The 19790-nt window shown below is 46.1% G+C and overlaps 1 protein-coding gene across 1 annotated transcript in view; it reads right to left on the bottom strand.

The window, feature by feature from the left end:
- Positions 1 to 19790, bottom strand: part of MAP3K9 (mitogen-activated protein kinase kinase kinase 9) — an 88090-nt gene that overhangs the window by 54990 nt on the left and 13310 nt on the right. Inside the window, exon 2 of the mRNA XM_077262228.1 lies at positions 11268 to 11681. Coding sequence (XP_077118343.1) covers positions 11268 to 11681 — 414 coding nt within the window. The remainder of the gene's footprint in view (positions 1 to 11267; positions 11682 to 19790) is intronic.

Genomic DNA, 19790 nt, shown 5'->3' with positions numbered 1-19790 from the left:
TTCTGTGGGCGGAAATGCCTTGTTGATGCCAGAGGTCAGAGGAGAATGGGCAGACTGGTTCGAGCTGATAGAAAGGCAACAGTGACTCAAATCGCCACCCGTTACAACCAAGGTAGGCCTAAGAGCATCTCTGAACGCACAGTGCGTCGAACTTTGAGGCAGATGGGCTACAGCAGCAGAAGACCACACTGGGTACCACTCCTTTCAGCTAAGAACAGGAAACTGAGGCTACAATTTGTACAAGCTCATCGAAATTGGACAGTAGAAGATTGGAAAAACGTTGCTTGGTCTGATGAGTCTCGATTTCTGCTGCGACATTCGGATGGTAGGGTCAGAATTTGGCGTAAACAACATGAAAGCATGGATCCATCCTGCCTTGTATGGAGCATCTTTGGGATGTGCAGCCGACAAATCTGCGGCAACTGTGTGATGCCATCATGTCAATATGGACCAAAATCTCTGAGGAACGCTTCCAGCACCTTGTTGAATCTATGCCACGAAGAATTGAGGCAGTTCTGAAGGCAAAAGGGGGTCCAACCCGTTACTAGCATGGTGTACCTAATAAAGTGGCCGGTGAGTGTATAAGGGAGGGAAGTGAAGGGGTGCTGTCGTGGCTCTATAAAAGAGTATTACCGGTACGTAATCCGGTGTTTTCTCTTCGCCACGACAGCACCCACTGAGAGACTTTCAGAGATAGTTATTTGGGGGGGATTATTGTGTTAAGAACTGATCTACCGAAACACAAGTCAGTGGAGGTAGATAGATCTAGTCTATAGTGACTATAGAAGGTAGTAGGAGAGGACCAGGTTGCGGCCTTACATATGAGATCTATTGGAACCTCTGCCCGCTCAGCCCAAGATGATGCTATCGCTCTGGTGGAATGTGCCTTCACAGTCTCAGGTGGATCTTCCCCTTTAGACGAATAGGCCAGGTATATCGCCTCCCGAATCCATCGGGATAAAGTGCCTTTTGTAACACCAGCTCCTTTCCTTTGACCCTGAAAGGAAACAAAGAGAGCCCTGCTCTTCCTCCAGGCACTAGTCCTGTCTAGATAAGTTATTACAGCCCTTCTCACATCTAAAGTATGGTACTTCTCCTCTTCCTGATTTGTAGGGTTATTATAGAAGGAAGGAAGAAGAATTTCTTGAGACCTATGAAATTTAGTACACATTTTAGGTAGGTAGGAAGGGTCTGTTTTCAGGACAATTCTATCTGGCAATATTGACATAAAGGGAGGATCTACTGATAGTGCCTGTATGTCACTTACCCTTCTTGCCGATACTAGAGCGACAAGAAGAGCAGTCTTGAGGGAGACGTGTTTAATATGAGCTGAGTGTAGAGGCTCAAACGGGTGATCTGTCAAGGCTTCAAGGACTAGATTAACATCCCAAGGAGGTAAGTGGGGAATTTGAACTGGTTCTGATCTCTGGCAGGCTGAAATAAATCTGGCTATCCACCTATCACCCGCAATGTTGTGACTATACAAGGCTCCTAGCGCAGAAACTTGTACTTTTAAGGTACTAACTGCAAGGCCTAAATCACGTCCTCTCTGGAGAAATTCGAGAATAATAGAGACTGGAATTTCGTTTGACAGGGCTGATGGATAGAGGCTTAAGAATTTTTTCCATACTCTTACATAGATCGATGTAGTGGATCTTTTTCTACTTAGCAATAAGGTATCAATTACTTTATCAGAGAAGCCTCTTAGTTTTAATAGCTGCCTCCCAAATTCCAGGCTGTCAACCGTAGTCCCTTCTCTTCCAGGGGCCCTTCAACCACCCTCATGTGAAGATCCTGATCCTCTGGGAGAATCCATGGATCCGAGATGGACATGGCTCTGAGCAGGGAAAACCATGGTCTCTTTGGCCAAAATGGGGCAATCAATATTATGTTTGCTCTGTCCTCCCTTATCTTCCTGATTACTGTTGGAAGAAGAATCAACGGAGGAAAGGCATATGCCTTCTGAAATGTCCATGGAACCTGGAGGGCATCGAGAACATCGGGGTTGTCGGTTCGGAACATTGAGGCGAATGTTTTTACCTGCCTGTTGTCTCTTGTAGCGAAGAAATCTATGTGGGGTATACCCCATTTCATGGTTATCATCTTGAATATCTGATGATTTAACACCCACTCCCCTTGGTGGAGGGTATGACGACTGAGAAAGTCCGCTTTTGAGTTGTCTACTCCTCGGACATGTAGAGCTGACAAGGACAGAAGATGGTTCTCGGCTAGAGTTAGGATGTCTTCGGCTATAGACATGAGAGTGCCTGATCTTGTTCCCCCTTGATGATTGATGTAAGCCACTGATGTCATGTTGTCTGAGAGAACTCTGGTATGTGTTCCGTGTAGCTGCGGAAGGAATTCACATAGGGCATGATAGATAGCTTTTAGTTCTTTTTTATTAGAGGAGTCATCTGACTCCGTAACCGACCATAGCCCTTGGACTATCTGGTCCCTTAAGTGTGCTCCCCAACCATTAGGACTGGCATCTGTAAATATTATATTTGAGGGTTTAACCACCCAGGCAACCCCGCTAGTTAGATGATCTGGTTCTAGCCACCAGGTTAGGGATTGGATTACATCACCGGAAAGGGAAATGTTACCGTCTAGTCGTCCTTATAATTTTATCTCCTCATGTAAAATTGCATACTGTAAACACCTTGAATGGAACTGAGCCCATGGAACAGCCGGTATACACGACGTGAAGGAGCCAAGTAGGGACATGCCTTCCCGCAGGGAAATTATAGGTTTATCTAATACCGATTGTCTGTTTTGTTGAGTCTAATATAATCCCCAAAAATGTTTGTCGAGTTGTCGGAACTAGCCTAGATTCTTCCCAATTTATTAACCACCCTAATTTCTGCAAGGATGAAATTATATCACACAATCGTTGCTGACATTGTGAAGGGGATTTTCCTACTACCAAGAGGTCGTCTAGGTATGGGATTATGAGGGTGTCTTTTGATCTTAGATATGACATTACCTCTGACATCAGTTTATTGAAAACCCTTGGAGCTATTGATAGTCCAAAGGGCATCGCTGTATACTGAAAATGTCGTATACACCCATTTAGTACAATCGCCACGCGGAGATATTGTTGATGTTCCTCAAAGATTGGTAGATGGTAATACGCATCTTTCAAGTCAAGAACCGCCATAAAGCAATGGGGAAACAGGAGTTTTATGGTGGACCGAATAGATTCCATTTTAAAGGTTTGATTTTTTAAGAAGGTGTTCAGTTTTTTAAGATTTATAATGGTTCTGAACGATCCATCAGGTTTTGGAATTAAAAATAAAGGGGAATAGAACCCTTTCCCCTCCTGAAGAAATGGAACCTCCACCAAAACTCCTTTTGACAGAAGCTTCATTACTTCTTGCTCTAATGCCTCCTGTTGAGACGGTGATTTTAAAGAAGTCAATAGAAATTAGTCCGGAGGGACTCGGGCAAATTTTAACTTTAAACCAGAGGTGATGAGACTATTTGCCCACACGTTTGATGTTATTTTCCTCCATTGGTTTGAGAAGGAGGACAATCTACCTCCCACAGGTAGATCTGCTCTAACGGGGTTTGTCTTCAGGTTTGAAAGGGCGCTTCCCAAAGAATGCACCCCTTTGTTTGGTATCTCTAGGGGTCCAGCGGTCTTGGTGCTTAAACTCTTTTCTTTTATTAAACACGGGCTTCCGGAACGCTCTCCTATAGGACGGAAGGTAATTATTATTAGGGAAGCCCTTCTTTCTCTCTCCCGCTTTAGTGAGGATTTCGTCCAGTTTGGTACCAAACAGGTACTCACCCTGACATGGGAGGCCACATAATTTGGACTTCGTCTGGGCATCACCCTTCCAGCCCTTAAGCCACAGGGCTCTACGTGCTGCATTCGTGAGACCTGCCGATTTGGCTGCCAGGCGTATGGAGTCGGCAGATGAGTCCGCTAGGAAGGCTGTAGCACCCCTTATTAAGGGTATAGAGGACCTCAGTTTGTCTCTAGAGACCGCCTTTTAGTCCTTCCTCCAAGTCATTTAGCCAGACTAACATGGACCTGGCGGTGCATGTAGCCGATATTGCCGGCCTAAAAGCTCCCGTACATGACTCCCAAGCTCTTTTTAACAGAGAGTCGGCTTTACGGTCCAGTGGGTCCTGTAATGAGCCTGAATCCTCTACAGGCAGCAGGGATTTTTTTGATGTGGATGCCACTGCTGCGTCCACCTTCGGGGCTTTTGTCCATGTTGAAAACTCTTCATCATTGAAGGGATAACGCCTTTTTGAGGATGGTGGTAATCCTCTTTGTCCCTGAGTCTCCCACTCTTTTTTAACTAGATTTTTTACCGCCGCTATTATCGGAAAGGAGGGTATTTTCTTCTCCGACAAACCAGCGAACATTATGTCCTGCTGCGTTTTAGGGACTTTCGAATCCTCAATGCCCATGGTGTTACAAACGGACTTCACAAGGTTATCAATACTATCGGTGGGAAAGCATGTATCCTGATCCTCATCTGAGGAAGCATATTCGTTGGTAATATCCGAGTCTGCCTTCTCCATATCAGAAGACTGATCAGATATAGGGGACATGTACCCCTTTTTCTCTTTGGTGCGTGGCTCCTTGTCAGAACTATGAAGGGCTCGTAATTCCTGCCTAATCATAAGCCTGATATCTTCTGATTTAATTGCGGCTTCCTGTCGTAAGGTGGAATTAATGCATGATTTGCAAAGCCTTTTTGTGTAACTATCCGGAAGGGGCTGGAGACATAACGCACACTGCTTGTGTTTCGTTTTTTCAGTTTTCTTTCCCTAGGGTGTATAGAAGGAAAGGGAACAATAAGCAGCCTATCAGGGTAGATGCACACTCACCCCAGTGAAGCTGTCTGTTTAAGGTACCGACTGACGAGGAGGAGACTGTGGCAGAGAAATAGCTCGGTCCGACTTCTTCCTAGAAGATCCGCTCTGATTAGAGCGACAGCTGCTGCCCCGGCTGCGTGGGATGGTTGCGGTAGCTTCCACAGAAGGCACCGCAGAGTCCTGCATGGAATCCATATTGGACGCCGGAGAGTTAGCGCCGGCGTCCTTTTCACATGGGGGCCGCCATCTTCTTCCGGTTGAACCCGGAAGTGCTAATCACTTCCGGGTCGCGGCCATACTCTATGCACCCGCGCTGCCACCGGCATCAGCGCGGGTGCCGTCCACCTCCTCTCTCACTCCGGAGTTTACCTGAGCACTCCCGGGGAAATAGTGGAGCTCCACGCCGCATGAGCGCTCGCCAAGGCGCAGCGCTCACCCTTCCTCGGCGCTTGGTCCCGCAGACGATCCAGGTGGATTTCCATGAGCCAGGAACCCCTGCAGTTCTGGCCTCATGGTGCCTGCCAGCAGAGGGGGGAAGCTGAGAAGAGGACCCCCGACGCTGCATCCAGCTCTGGAGCCCTTGCCGTCCTCACAGGTAAACTGCGCAAGCGGCATCCAGGCTAGGTATCCTCTTCTCCGTGGATTTCCCATAGGAACAGGAAACCAAACTGTGGGAGCGAGGGGGACCGCCCCTTTTATCTCTCCGTTGGGTTTCCTGTTCCTAGGGGCGGATCCCCTCTCTCAGTGGGTGCTGTCGTGGCGAAGAGAAAAATTGTCTGGGAAACTGCCAAGAGGCTTACAGTAACATTAAAGGAGCTGCAGGAATTTCTGGAAAGAACTGGTTATGTACTGCATGTAGCAGCAATCTCCCGTATTCTTCTTATGTCCGTACTGTGGTGTGGGGTGGTAAGACGGAAGCATTTTCGTACAAAGAAAAACATCCAAGGCTGGGTAGGTCGTGTCCTCAAAACCTACATCAAGTCTGCCAAAAGTTCTTGTCTGATGAGGCCAAGGTTGACCTTTTTGGTCATAATTCTAAAAAGTATGTTTGGCACAAAGCAAATGCTGCGCATCACCAAAAGAGCACCATACCCACAGTGAGTTATGGTGGAGGCTGCTGGAACTTGGGCTTTAGGCAAGTTGGAGAGAATTATGAACAGTTCCAAGTATCAGTTAATTTTGCAACATAACCTTTGGACTTCTGCTAAAATGATACAGATGTATTTAACCATTCTACGCAACAACGAGCCAGAGCATACCTCCAAATCAACCAAAGAATGTCTTTGAAAGGAGAATATTAAAAAAAAAGTTTTGGAATGGCCCAGACCTGAATCCAAATGAAATCTGCTGGTTACCGCAGGTATGGCGCTGGTCTCTGCGTAATCTTCATAAAACGTGCACTGACCGTGCGCTCTATTGCCAGCTCGTTATTTCTGATCAGAGCTTGCAGGAGAGTGCAGGGATCTACTGAGCATACGTCAATTAGGGTTGTGGAGATGGTAAGCAAAACCTTTGACTCCTCAAATTCCCTGACTCCCGACTCCACAGCATTGGTCACTACTGGGCATATACATAAAGTGCAGCACAGATTCATCTCTAGTAAAAGCCGAGATCCTTACATCAGGAACAGAACAGACATTTATAGGACATTTCATAACTTTCTCAAATTCTTGTGAAGAAAAAAAAAAAAAAAAAAGTACAGCATATCCTGCATTGTATTACTGTACCCAATTATACATTTTAGGAGTCGGTCCATTTTATACCGACTCCACAGCCCTGGTCAGAATTAGAGGGGTTGTCCACTGCTAGTGCCAATGACGTTACCGCTGAGTCGGCACGTGCTCTCCCGAGGCTGTTGTGTGGTGTTGTGACACGTGACCCCGGCGCCCAATCAGTGCTGGCGTAACTGTTCCTGCCTATGTACAGATTGAACATAAAGACAAAGTCAGATCAGCTGAAGCCCAAACTTCCTCTTCATGGTCAATCCGTACATAGGCAGGGACAGGGATGTCATCGCTGATTGATGGCAGGGTCAGGAGTCACAACACCACAAGAGACCCAAGGGGACTGTGAGTACCAACTCAGTAGGAGCGTCGCTGGCACGGGCGGAGAGTATAGGATTTATTGGGTTATAGAGGTGAAACTTTTACTTCAACAAGTGGTTGTCCTAGTAGTTGACAACCTCTAACAACAAGCGCATGCTCAGAGCAGGGACTAGCCCAGGCCCTGAAACTAACTCTGACCCCTGATGATGACTCATTTGACCATCCCTGCATACTCTGGGATTCTAAAAAGATGTATCAAAGAGGAAGTTGTAGTAAAAAAAAATAATTAGTGTAGCGAGTTAATGATGATAGGGACTTTTTAATTAAGGCATATCAGAAAAGATATTTGATTAGGACATTAAATAGGTATTTAGGGTTAAAATAAATGTTAATTTTTGGCCACCCCTTTGAAAAGGGAGCCTGTCAGCAGGTTTTTGCTATGTAATCTGAGGACAGCATAAAGTAAGGGTTAAAAAAACACAAATTTCAATGATGTGTCACTTAAGCTGTGTGCTGTTTACTTATAATGAAAGTTTTATTACTAGGACATTATCATTGCTGTGACTTGCCAGTCCGACTTCACCCCCTCCTGTGATACAGCTCACTGACAATAGACTGTGTATAAAGACCGCTCAAGTGTGAGCAGGGGCAGCTTTCTCAGCTCTGCTTCATTCAGAATCTAAGAACTCTGTCACAACAACTTTCTACATCCAGTAATCTAAGTGATACATCTTTGGATTTAGGGTCTCTTTGCCAACATCATGCTGCAGTCAGGTGAGGTAGCAAAAAATTGCCAACAGATTCATTTTCAGCATTTATGGCGAAACCAGTAACTGATTCTCGGTAGCGAACAACACACTATATATATATATATATATATATATATATATATATATATATATATATATATATATATATATATATATATATATATATATATACACACACACATACATATACACATACTAGATGGTGGCGCGATTCTAACACATCGGGTATTATAGAATATGTATGTATGTATGTATGTATGTATGTATGTATGTATGTATGTATGTATGTATGTATGTATGTATATCGCAGCCACATAGTATATAGCACAGGCCACGTAGTATATAGGAGCCATGTAGTATATAGCAGACAAATACTACGTGGCCTGTGCTATATACTATATGGCTGCTATATACATACATACATATATATTGTAGAATACCCGATGCGTTAATACAGGCCACGCAGTATATAACAGTGGCCACGCAGTATATAACACAGCCCAAACAGTATATAACACAGCCCATGTACTATATAACACAGCCCACGCAGTATATAGCAGCCACGCAGTATCTAACACAGGCGACGTAGTATAAAGCACAGCCCACGCAGTATATAGCAGCCACGCAGTATATAACACAGGAGAAGTAGTATATAGCACAGGCCCCGCAGTATATAACACTGCCCATGTAGTATATAGAAGCCACGCAGTATGTAACACAGCCCACGTAGTATTTAGCAGTATGGGCACCATATCCCTGTTAAAAAAAATAATTAAAATAAAAAATAGTTATATACTCACCCGCCGGGATCTAGCGAAGCTCTGGCGATGCGCGCACGGCTGCCGCCATCTTCTGTTCCCAGGATGCATTGCAAAATTACCCAGATGACTTAGCGGTCTCGCGAGACCGCTAAGTCTTCTGGGTAATTTCACAATGCATCTCTGGGAACGGCAGATGGCGGCAGGCGCGAGCGCATCATCGAACGACGGAAGGTGAGAATAGCAGGTTTTTTGTTTTTTTATTATTTTTAACATTAGATCTTTTTACTATTGATGCTGAATAGGCAGCATCAATAGTAAAAAGTTGGGGACACACAGGGTTAATAGCAGCGGTAACGGAGTGCGTTACCCGCGGTATAACGCAATCCATTACCGCTGGCATTAACCCTGTGTGAGCGGTGACCGGAGGGGAGTATGGAGCGGCCACCCGGCACTGACTGCAGGGGAGTAGGGAGGGACTAATCGGACTGTGGCCATCGCTGATTGGTCGCGGCAGCCATGACAGGTGGCGAGACCAATCAGCGACGCGGGATTTCCGTGACGGAAGTTGCTGACAGAGAGACGGAAGTACCCCTTAGGCAAAAAAAAAAAATATATATATATATATATATAATCCATAATGAGCTAAACCGGGGCGCTGCTGCAGGGTCAGGGCGCTGCTGCATGGTCAGCCAGGAAGGTGCTGCGGGGCCAGGGCGCGTTCAAGTGGCATTGTTAAGTACAAGGACAGCACTGTTGCTTTGCAGCGCTGGGGTCCTGGGTTCAAATCCCACGAAGAATAACATCTGCAAGGAGTTTTTATATTCACTCAGTATTCGAGTGCATTTCCCCTGGGTTCATCCCACACTCATAAAGACATACTGATAAGGAATGTAAAATTGTGAAAAGCTCAAAAATATCTAAAACTTCACACACATGCAAAAGAGCAAAAACAATCAGTCACACTATAAATCGAAAGGATATGAATGATGGTGGGGATAGATTTCCTGGGCTGAGGAACAGGAATCATTTTCCTTATAAATGCTGGGGAGGAAATGGTTAATCTTTCAATTTCAGATTGACGTGCTCTGCATAAGCTTTATACACACATACATAACATGACACCCGCAAACGCCAGGATTCCAGTCATGTTACCAAGATCATCTCTTGAATTAAAGTCACTTAATAGATTTTGGCTTTCAGAGCCATGGTCAATGCAAAAAAAAAAAAAAGTTTTCCTAAGGCCATGTGCACACGTTCAGGATTTTTCGCGTTTTTTCGCTATAAAAACGCGAAAAAAACGCTTACATATGCCTCCTATTATTTACAGGGTATTCCGCAATTTTTGTGCAAATGTTGCGATTTTTTCCACGAACATGTTCATTAAAAATGCGGAATTGCGGGGATTCCGCACACCTAGGAGCCCATTGATCTGCTTACTTCCCGCACGGGGCTGTGCACACCATGTGGGAAGTAAGCAGATTATATGCGGTTGGTACCCAGGGTGGAGGAGAGGAGACTCTCCTCCACGGACTGGGCACCATATAATTGGTAAAAAAAAAAAAAAAAAGAGTTAAAATAAAAAATAGTCCTATACTCACCCTCTGATGCCCCCCGAAGTGTTCCCGCCTCTCCGGTGCATGCTTTCTCTTCCGTTTCTATAGATGTTGTGGTTCAGGACCTGTGATGACGTCGCTGTCTTGTGATTGGTCGCGTGACCGCTCATGTGACTCACGCGACCAATCACAAGCCGCGACGTCATCGAAGGTCCTGAACCACACCGGCATCTATAGGAACGGACGCCGCTGAGGAGATTGGCTGTCTGCAGAGGGTGAGTATAACCATTTTTTTTATTATTTTTAAACATTCTATCTTTTACTATAGATGCTGCATAAGCTGCATCTATAGTAAAAAGTTGGTCACACTTGTCAAACAGTATGTTTGACAAGTGTGACCAACTTGTCAGTCAGTTTTCCAAGCGATGCTACAGATCGCTTGGAAAACTTTAGCATTCTGCAAGCTAATTACGCTTGCAGAATGCTAAAAAAACCGCGAAAAAAACGGAAAAAAAACGCAAAAAAAAAAAAAATGCGGATTTCTTGCAGAAAATTTCCGGTTTTCTTCAGGAAATTTCTGCAAGAAATCCGGACGTGTGCACATACCCTAACAATCAAAATGAATACTGCAGGACCGCACTGACTTTACAGAAGTATAAGGGTTACAATATTTCCGACAGCAACAATAGAGCAGCAAAGTGCCTGATTCTTGTCATCAGCATTAACACAAAGCTTGAAAGAAATTGGAAGACCCCCTAATTTCACTGCTACTGCACTCAGGGTCATTGCAGCTCCGCTCCCAGCATCATTGCCCGCTCCAGTCTGTGGCCGCCACTTGGTACCGTACGGCAGGCAGGACATAAACTTCATAGTTGGGAAGTTGTCCTAATAGTAGACAACCCCTTTAAAGATGCAGGGGCAGTGCTGGACTAGTCTAGTCTCTGTATAAAGCCCCAGACCGGCTCTTCCCAATACTGCTGCGGGCACTGAAAGGGCACAGAAGGGCGAGGGCAGTGTTGGACTAGTATAGTCTTCGGCTATAGTGTGTGCTTTTTCTTTTGTTTGTTTGTTTTTATTTTTTTTATTTTTTTAAAATCGATGAGTTTACCAAATACCAGGAAGTATGAAAAATAAAGCGGCATTATTTAAAATCTGACACCCTAAAAAGACAGACGCCGACACGTTTCAGACATTAGTATACCTGGCTACAATAGTGCAGACAGGCCAACAGCATGAATCACCTAGCAGCTGGTCCCCTGTAACAATCCATCCAATGACCGTGTGTGCAGCCTGTATCCTACTTACCATTGCTGGACTTCAGGTCACGATGGATAACGGGGACAATGGCTTCGTCATGCAAGTAGTTCATCCCTCTGGCAATCTGTACCGCCCAGTTTACAAGTATATCTGGAGGAATCTTCTTCCCAGAAAGCACCCTATTCAAGGATCCACCTCGGGCAAACTCCATGATCAAACACAGATTGGGTTCCTTCAAGCAAACACCCCTCAAGGCAATGATGTTTGGGTGATCGAGCATTGCGAACAGTTTGGCCTCCTGCCGGACATTCTCAATAGTTTGGCTGATATCTTCATCGGGGTCGTGGCGTGCAGCTTTAACCGCCACTTCCTCTTCTCCCCAGATGGCACGGTAAACTTTCCCAAAGCCGCCAATCCCAATAATTTCTTCGAGTAACAGCTCATTAAAGTCAATCTCTTGCACTGTATAAAAAAGAAAATAAAAACATCAGGAGATTGAAACAACAAACATTTTTGTCTTTTATTTTACATAGGTATAGATCTAACACTCATCTGTCCAAAAAGTGACTAAAGATCAGGGAAAAGGAGACATGGTTGTGGGATGTACCTGGGGCTTGAAGGTGTCATGAAAAATGTAGCCCCACTTAGTTTAAACAGCATCTTTGACTTCTAGTGATGAGCGAACGTGCTGGGATAAGGTGTTATCTGAGCATGCTCGGGTGCTAACCGAATGTCTTCAGCGTGTTCGAATAATATGTTCGAGTCCCTGTGGCTGCTTGTCTGTTATGGCTGTCTAACAGCAGCGAGACACGCAGCTGTGGGGGCTCGAACATATTTTTCAAGCAAGCTAAAGACACCCTGCTAGCACAGGAGCATGCTCAGATAACACCTCATCGCTACTCATTCAACTTTCATGTGGTCTGTAATCATAAATCAGAGAAACTCAAGGAGGAGAAAAGACAAAAAAAAAACAACACACACACAGGTAAGAGTTACAAACTTCCATTATTCAAGGTAAGTGAGCTCGCTGATGGATTTTCAGTTAACTAGCTCAGGAAGCAGCAATTAACAGTTCTGCATAGAGGCAACAGAAGGTAAAGAGTGCACAATTTTACATGTAATGCAAATACGTTTTTTTTGGTTTGTTTTTTTTATAAATGCATTAAAATAAGGGATGGACAATCCCTTACACATCTGCCTAAAAAAAAAAAAAAAAATTAAACAAATATGCATAGAAGGCTAGGGAGGGAGGGAGGGGAAACCCCCCAAAAAATGCAGGTTACATATAAATTTACCTTTACCATTTTATTATTTCTATCATAAACCTAATTATGGTTCGCTTCTCCTCGTCCAGTCATTTTTATACACATTTTTAAAGAACATAAAATGATACGGATACAACTGGGTGACCAAAGCACCATATGGGATGCAACAGTTGCGATTCCAAAAACAAAAAAACTATAGAAAGTAATACTCGATCACAGATGCAAAACGCGTTTCAGCAAGAAAACATCTGGCACGCTTTCTCTTTTGTTGCCCATTTGTAGTGAATGTAATGTGCTGGCGCAGCATTGTCAGTATTTATTCTGACAGCGTAGCTGATTGATGATATTTGCTGGATGACATTCAGTTAACGCATTTTTAGTTTTCTAGTCCAGAAAATTGGTGCAGATTTTAATGGCACAAAAGCATTATTATATATATATTGTGACAGTCACCGATGAAGTGAAGGAGGGGAGATAAGCGTCACTGCACATGATGGTGGGATATGGTACCCTGTTTCCCCGAAAATAAGACACCGTCCTATATTAATTTATGCTCCGAAAGATGCACCATGCCTTACTTTCAGGGGGCGCCCTATTTACGGGGAAACACGGTACAGTACAGTATTGCGGCCTCCCATCATCCCGGTATCCCACTGCAGCCTCCCATCATCCCGGTATCCCACTGCAGCCTCTCATCATCCCGGTATCCCACTGCAGCCTCCCATCATCCCGGTATCCCACTGCAGCCTCCCATCATCACGGTATCCCACTGCAGCCTCCCATCATCACGGTATCCCACTGCAGCCTCCCATCATCACGGTATCCCACTGCAGCCTCCCATCATCACGGTATCCCACTGCAGCCTCCCATCATCACGGTATCCCACTGCAGCCTCCCATCATCACGGTATCCCACTGCAGCCTCCCATCATCACGGTATCCCACTGCAGCCTCCCATCATCACGGTATCCCACTGCAGCCTCCCATCATCACGGTATCCCACTGCAGCCTCCCATCATCACGGTATCCCACTGCAGCCTCCCATCATCACGGTATCCCACTGCAGCCTCCCATGTGTGTACCGTACACACACACTTTCACTTTCTTACTAGTTTCCTCCGCGGTGCTGCTTTCAGTGCTTTGGTGGTGCAGAAGCCCCGGGCCAATCAGAGCGCAGGAGCAATCAGAGGCTATGGATGATGTCAGCTGGCCCATGGTTCCTGTGCTGTAATTGGCGCAGGGCTCATGGGCAGGGCTCATGGGCAGAGATCGGCACACAGCTCTGAGCCAGTGATTAACTCCTGCGAACAGCGCGGCTGCAGCGGCGGGCACCGGACAGCAGGAGTGGGACACGACTGCATGGCCCATGCACAGAACAAGGTATGCCTTATTTTCGGGGGTTTGCGGCTTAGGGTGCCTTATATTAGCAGGCACAGTGCTCCCCCTAGCATGCCTTACCTTCAGGGGGGCGCCCTTTTTATGGGGAAACACGGTATGTGGATATCATTTTAGGCTACTTTCACACTTTCGTCTTTAGGGATACGTCGCAATGCGTAGTTTTGGAGAAAAAACGCATCCTGCAAAGTTGCCCGCAGGATGCGTTTTTTCTCCATAGACTTGCATTAGCGATGCATTGCGACGAATGGCCACACGTCGCATCCGTCGTGCAACAGATGAGTCGTGTTTTGGCGGCCGCGACGCACAAAAAAAGTTCAATGTAACTTTTTTTGTGCGTTGGGTCCGCCATTTTCGACCGCACATGCGTGGCCGAAACTCCGCCCCCTCCTCCCCGGAACTCACAATGGGCAGCGGATGTGTTGTAAAACTGCATCCGCTGCCCACGTTGTGCTACATTTAGCACAACGTCCGTCGGTACGACGGTTTGCGACGGCCCCGTACCAACGGATGTGTGAAAGTAGCCTTATTTGTATTAATATTTTACTGATCATCTTGGTGTTCTCTTGTAGGATGAGTTATTTACCATCTGATATCAGCCCCCACAGTACTGTATTGTTGTCTTCCCACAGGGTCAGTGAATAATCCTGTTTGCTAATATGCTAATGACATGTTGACCTAGCTTGTTGAAACAATGAGCCCGAGACCTTCCCCCTCCTGACCTATGAATGAGGAGAGGGACTTTTAAAAGGGAATCTGTCACCCCATTTTTCACCTATAAACTAAAGGTACCTTCACACGAAACGACTTTGTAACGAGATCGCTAGCGATCCGTGACGTTGCAGCGTCCTCGCTAGCGATATCGTTTAGTTTGACACGCAGCAGCGATCAGGATCCTGCTGTGATGTCGCTGGTCGCTGAATAAAGTCCAGAACTTTATTTGGTCGTCCGATCGCCGTGTATCGTTGTGTTTGAAAGCAAAAGCAACGATACCAGCGATGTTTTACACTGGTAACCAGGGTAAACATCGGGTTACCAAGCGCAGGGCCGCGCTTCGGGTTACTAAGCGCGGCCCTGCGCTTGGTAACCCGATGTTTACCCTGGTTACCAGCATAAAAGTAAAAAAAACAAACAGTACATACTCACCTGCGCGTCCCCCAGCGTCTGCTTCCTGACACTTACTGAGCGCCGGCCCTAAAGTGAAAGCACAGCGGTGACGTCACCGCTGTGCTGCTAGGGCCGGAGCTCAGTCAGTGTCAGGAAGCAGACGCTGGGGGACGCGCAGGTGAGCATGTACTGTTTTGTTTTTTTTACTTTTACGCTGGTAACCAGGGTAAACATCGGGTTACTAAGCGCGGCCCTGCGCTTAGCAACCCGATGTTTACCCTGGTTACCCGGGGACCTCGGCATCGTTGATCGCTGGAGAGCTGTCTGTGTGACAGCTCTCCAGCGACCAAACAGCGACGCTGCAGCGATCGGCATCGTTGTCGCTATCGCTGCAGCGTCGCTTCGTGTGAAGGTACCTTAAGGCCACTGTCATTAGGGGCTTATCTACTGCATTCTGTAATGCCCGCCAACCCCCTCCCCCCCGGTGTAACCTGAAAGATAAGAAAAAAAACAAGTTAGATTATACTCACCCAGGGGCGTTCCCGGTCCGATGGGCGTCGTGGTCCGTGGCCTCCCATCTTCATACAACGACGTCCTCTTCTTGACTTCCTGTCGCGGCTCCGGCGCAGGCGTACTGATTTGCCCTGTTGAGGGCAGAGCAAAGTACTGCAGTTCGCAGGCGCCGGGAAAGGTCAGAGAGGCCCAGCGCCTACGCACTGCAGTACTTTACGCTGCCCTCCACAGGGCAGACAAAGTATGCCTGCGCCGGAGCGTGAAGACAAGAAGAGGACGTCATCGTATGAAGATGGGAGGCCCCGGACCGGACCGCGACGCCCATCGGACCGGAGCGGGAGCGCCCCTGGGTGAGTATAATATAACTTGTTTTTCTTATCTTTCAGGTTACATCGGGGGCTTATCTACAGCATTACAGAATGCTGTAGATAAGCCCCTAATGACGGTGGCCTTAAGGTACCTTCACACGAAGCGACGCTGCAGCGATAGCGACAACGATGCCGATCGCTGCAGCGTCGCTGTTTGATCGCTGGGGAGCTGTCACACAGACCGCTCTCCAGCGACCAACGATGCCGAGGTCCCTGGGTAACCAGGGTAAACATCGGGTTGCTAAGCGCAGGGCCGCGCTTAGTAACCCGATGTTTACCCTGGTTACCAGCGTAAAAGTAAAAAAAAAAAAAAACAGTACATACTCACCTGCGCGTCCCCCAGCGTCTGCTTCCTGACACTGACTGAGCTCCGGCCCTAACAGCACAGCGGTGACGTCACCGCTGTGCTTTCACTTTCACTTTAGGGCCGGCGCTCAGTAAGTGTCAGGAAGCAGACGCTGGGGGACGCACAGGTGAGTATGTACTGTTTGTTTTTTTTACTTTTACGCTGGTAACCAGGGTAAACATCGGGTTACTAAGCGCGGCCCTGCGCTTGGTAACCCGATGTTTACCCTGGTTACCAGTGTAAAACATCGCTGGTATCGTTGCTTTTGCTTTCAAACACAACGATACACGGCGATCGGACGACCAAATAAAGTTCTGGACTTTATTCAGCGACCAGCGACAACACAGCAGGATCCTGATCGCTGCTGCGTGTCAAACTAAACGATATCGCTAGCGAGGACGCTGCAACGTCACGGATCGCTAGCGATCTCGTTACAAAGTCGTTTCGTGTGAAGGTACCTTTAGTTTATAGGCGAAAAATGGGGTAACAGATTCCCTTTAAAATATCAGGGAGGTGAGACATAGATCAGTCCTGTGTGGAACTCTGATGTGATCACAGCACCTCAGAGAGAGAAAGAAGAAAATATGGACTATGGTATCCTCTGTCTGCTTGATTGTTGGACTTTTATTCTGTTAATGAATTAGCTTATCCTTTGTGTGGTAGATCATATATGGACCTTTCGTACTTTTGCCTAAATAAAGGTCTTGGAATTATTCACTATTCTCTTGCTCTATTGATTAGGTGATACCAGAGAAGGACCCTGTGACAATGGTGTCAGTGATGTGAAACCAGAGTAGTTTCCTCCAGCACACTACGTGTTGAGAGGATTAAACAAGAGTTATGTTATGGGCTGGTGGGAGGGGGTCTACATTATCTCCACCTGCAGTGCCCTGACAGGACCTGTGTGATGTCGAGATCATGTGATCAGTCACATGATAGAGGAGTCACATAGTCTGGGCTTAAATGGCTGACTGCCAGAGCTTCCAGTGTTCAGTGAGAGCCTGGAGAGAGAAGACTCCAGGAAGGTGTGCGCTCAATCTGAACAGTGAACATTGCTGCCTGTGAGCAGGCTGATCCCTGCTAGGAAAAGGACTGTGTTTCTCTTGTTTCTTTGTAGTGCCGTTTTGGCCAGAGGGCTGCGTTTACTTTCCCAGCTTGGTTTATGCTGCTACAATAAACCAAGCCTTTTCTTAAAGAGACAGTGTTCCAGTTATACTTGTGTCCAGCTGAGTGAGCTGCTCACTATACCACTATTATGTATGTATGTATGTATGTATGTATGTATGTATGTATATTCTCCCCCCAGACTACATTTTTTTCCATAAATGATTTTATTATCATAATGGCTGGTTGGAACAAACGTAAAAATATAGATGGTGGACCAGAGACTCATCCGGAGCTGTACATGATAGGACATATCACGCAGTGTCCACACCCTTGTGAATAAGGAATCACTTAACAGGTTATACAAAACGAGAACCGCTCACCAGCGCCCTGCTATATTCTACATACAAAGGCTTATCTCAAGATGTTAACACCTGTATTAATTAGAATGATGTCAGAGGATGGGGTGTGCTTTCCTACTGCTTGTTCTGGGAGTCAGGAGCCAACAACTTCTGGTCTTTTAGTGTATCAAGGCTGGACGATTTTACATCAGTAGGGCTGCGATGTGATTTTACATCCTAAGCTACTTCTAGTAGAGCGCAACTCTTGAAATCCTCCACAACACCAAATAGAGCATTGTTTCGACCTGCTGCTGACAGATGTTTTGTGCAATGGCATGTGCTTTTCTATTGATGCAAATGACAAAAGATAATTTTCTGCCATATGGATCAACAGTGCATTATTTGCAGTTTCACATCACCGGCCACTCAGCAGGTGGCTCCAATACAGGTCAACTAATCTCAGCCCCTGTATACAGAGCCCCATCCTGCAGTACATCTCTCCCCCTTCTTTGCTGACATAACAGCTTCTGCTCTTCTGGAAAGGTTTTCTGCAAGATTTTTGTTAGTGTCTGACTTAATAAATGCTTTCTGGATGAATTGGTAAAAATTCTCAAAGGCACCAACATTGGACAAGAGGACGCGGCTCGTAAATGTACATTTTAGTTCATCCCAAAGCTGTTTGATGGGGCTGAAGTCAGGGATCTGTGTAGCCAGTCATGTTCTCACTCAACTGAGACAGCCCTGACCAAAATCACTAAGACCTACTTACAGCCAAAGCTAATGGACAATACTCTGTACTCCTCCTTCTAGACCTGTCCTCTGCTTTCGATACAGTTGACCACTGCCTCCTACTACAGATCCTCTCCTCCTCTGGCATCAAAGACCTTGCCCTATCCTGGATCTCCTCATACCTTTGCAACCAAACATTCAGCGTCTCCCACTCCCACACTACCTCCTCATCCCACCCTCTCTCTGTTGGAGTCCCCCAAGGCTCTATTCTACGACCCCTACTCTTCTCAATCTATAGACTTGGCCTGGGACAACTCAAATTCTCATGGAATCCAGTACCACCTCTATGCTGATGACACTCAGATCTACCTTTCTGGCCCAGACGTCACCTCTCTGCTGTCCAGAATCCCGGAGTGTCCATCAGTCATATCCTCCTCCTTCTCCTCAAACTCAATGGGGACAAATCTGAACTCATCATCTTTCCTCCATCTCATAGATCTTCCTTACCTGACCTATCTATCGCAATTAACGACATCACGCTTGCCCCCGTACTAGAAGTCCGCTGCCTCGGAGTAACGCTTGACTCTGCCCTGTCCTTCAAACCGCATATCCAAGCTCTTTCCACCTCCTGTCGCCTCCAGCTCAAAAATATCTCCAGAATCCGTCCTTTCAACATTCAATCTACTAAAATGCTTGTGCATGCCCTCATCATCTCCCGCCTCGACTACTGCAACATCCTTTTCTGTGGCCTCCCTACTAACACCCTTGCACCTCTCTAGTCCATCCTTTACTCTGCTGCCCGACCAATTTATCTCTCTCCTTTCTACTCCTCCGCTTCCCACCCCTCTGCAAATCTCTTCACTGGCTCCCATTCCCTCAGCGAATCCAGTTCAAATTACTAATACTAACCTACAAAGCCATCCATAACCTGTCTCCTCCATATATCACTGAACTAATAGTAACATAGTTATTAAGGTTGAAGGAAGACTTAAGTCCATCTAGTTCAACCCATAGCCTAACTTAACATGCCCTAACATGTTGATCCAGAGGAAGGCACAAAAAAAAACCATGTGGCAAAGAGTAAGCTCCACATTGGGGAAAAAATTCCTTCCCGACTCCACATACGGCAATCAGACTAGTTCCCTGGATCAACGCCTTATCAAGGAATCTAGTATATATAACTTGTAACATTATACTCTTCAAGAAAGGCATCCAGTCCCCTCTTAAATTTAAGTAATGATTCACTCATTACAACATCATACGGCAGAGAGTTCCATAGTCTCACTGCTCTTACAGTAAAGAATCCGCGTCTGTTATTATGCTTAAACCTTCTTTCCTCCAGACGTAGAGGATGCCCCCTTGTCCCTGTCTCAGGTCTATGATTAAAAAGATCAGCAGAAAGGT

This window comes from Ranitomeya variabilis, chromosome 1 (assembly GCF_051348905.1).
Source record: "Ranitomeya variabilis isolate aRanVar5 chromosome 1, aRanVar5.hap1, whole genome shotgun sequence".
Lineage (NCBI taxonomy): Eukaryota > Metazoa > Chordata > Amphibia > Anura > Dendrobatidae > Ranitomeya > Ranitomeya variabilis.
Note: the sequence above shows the minus strand (reverse complement) of the source record. Positions and strands in the feature narration are given on the sequence as shown.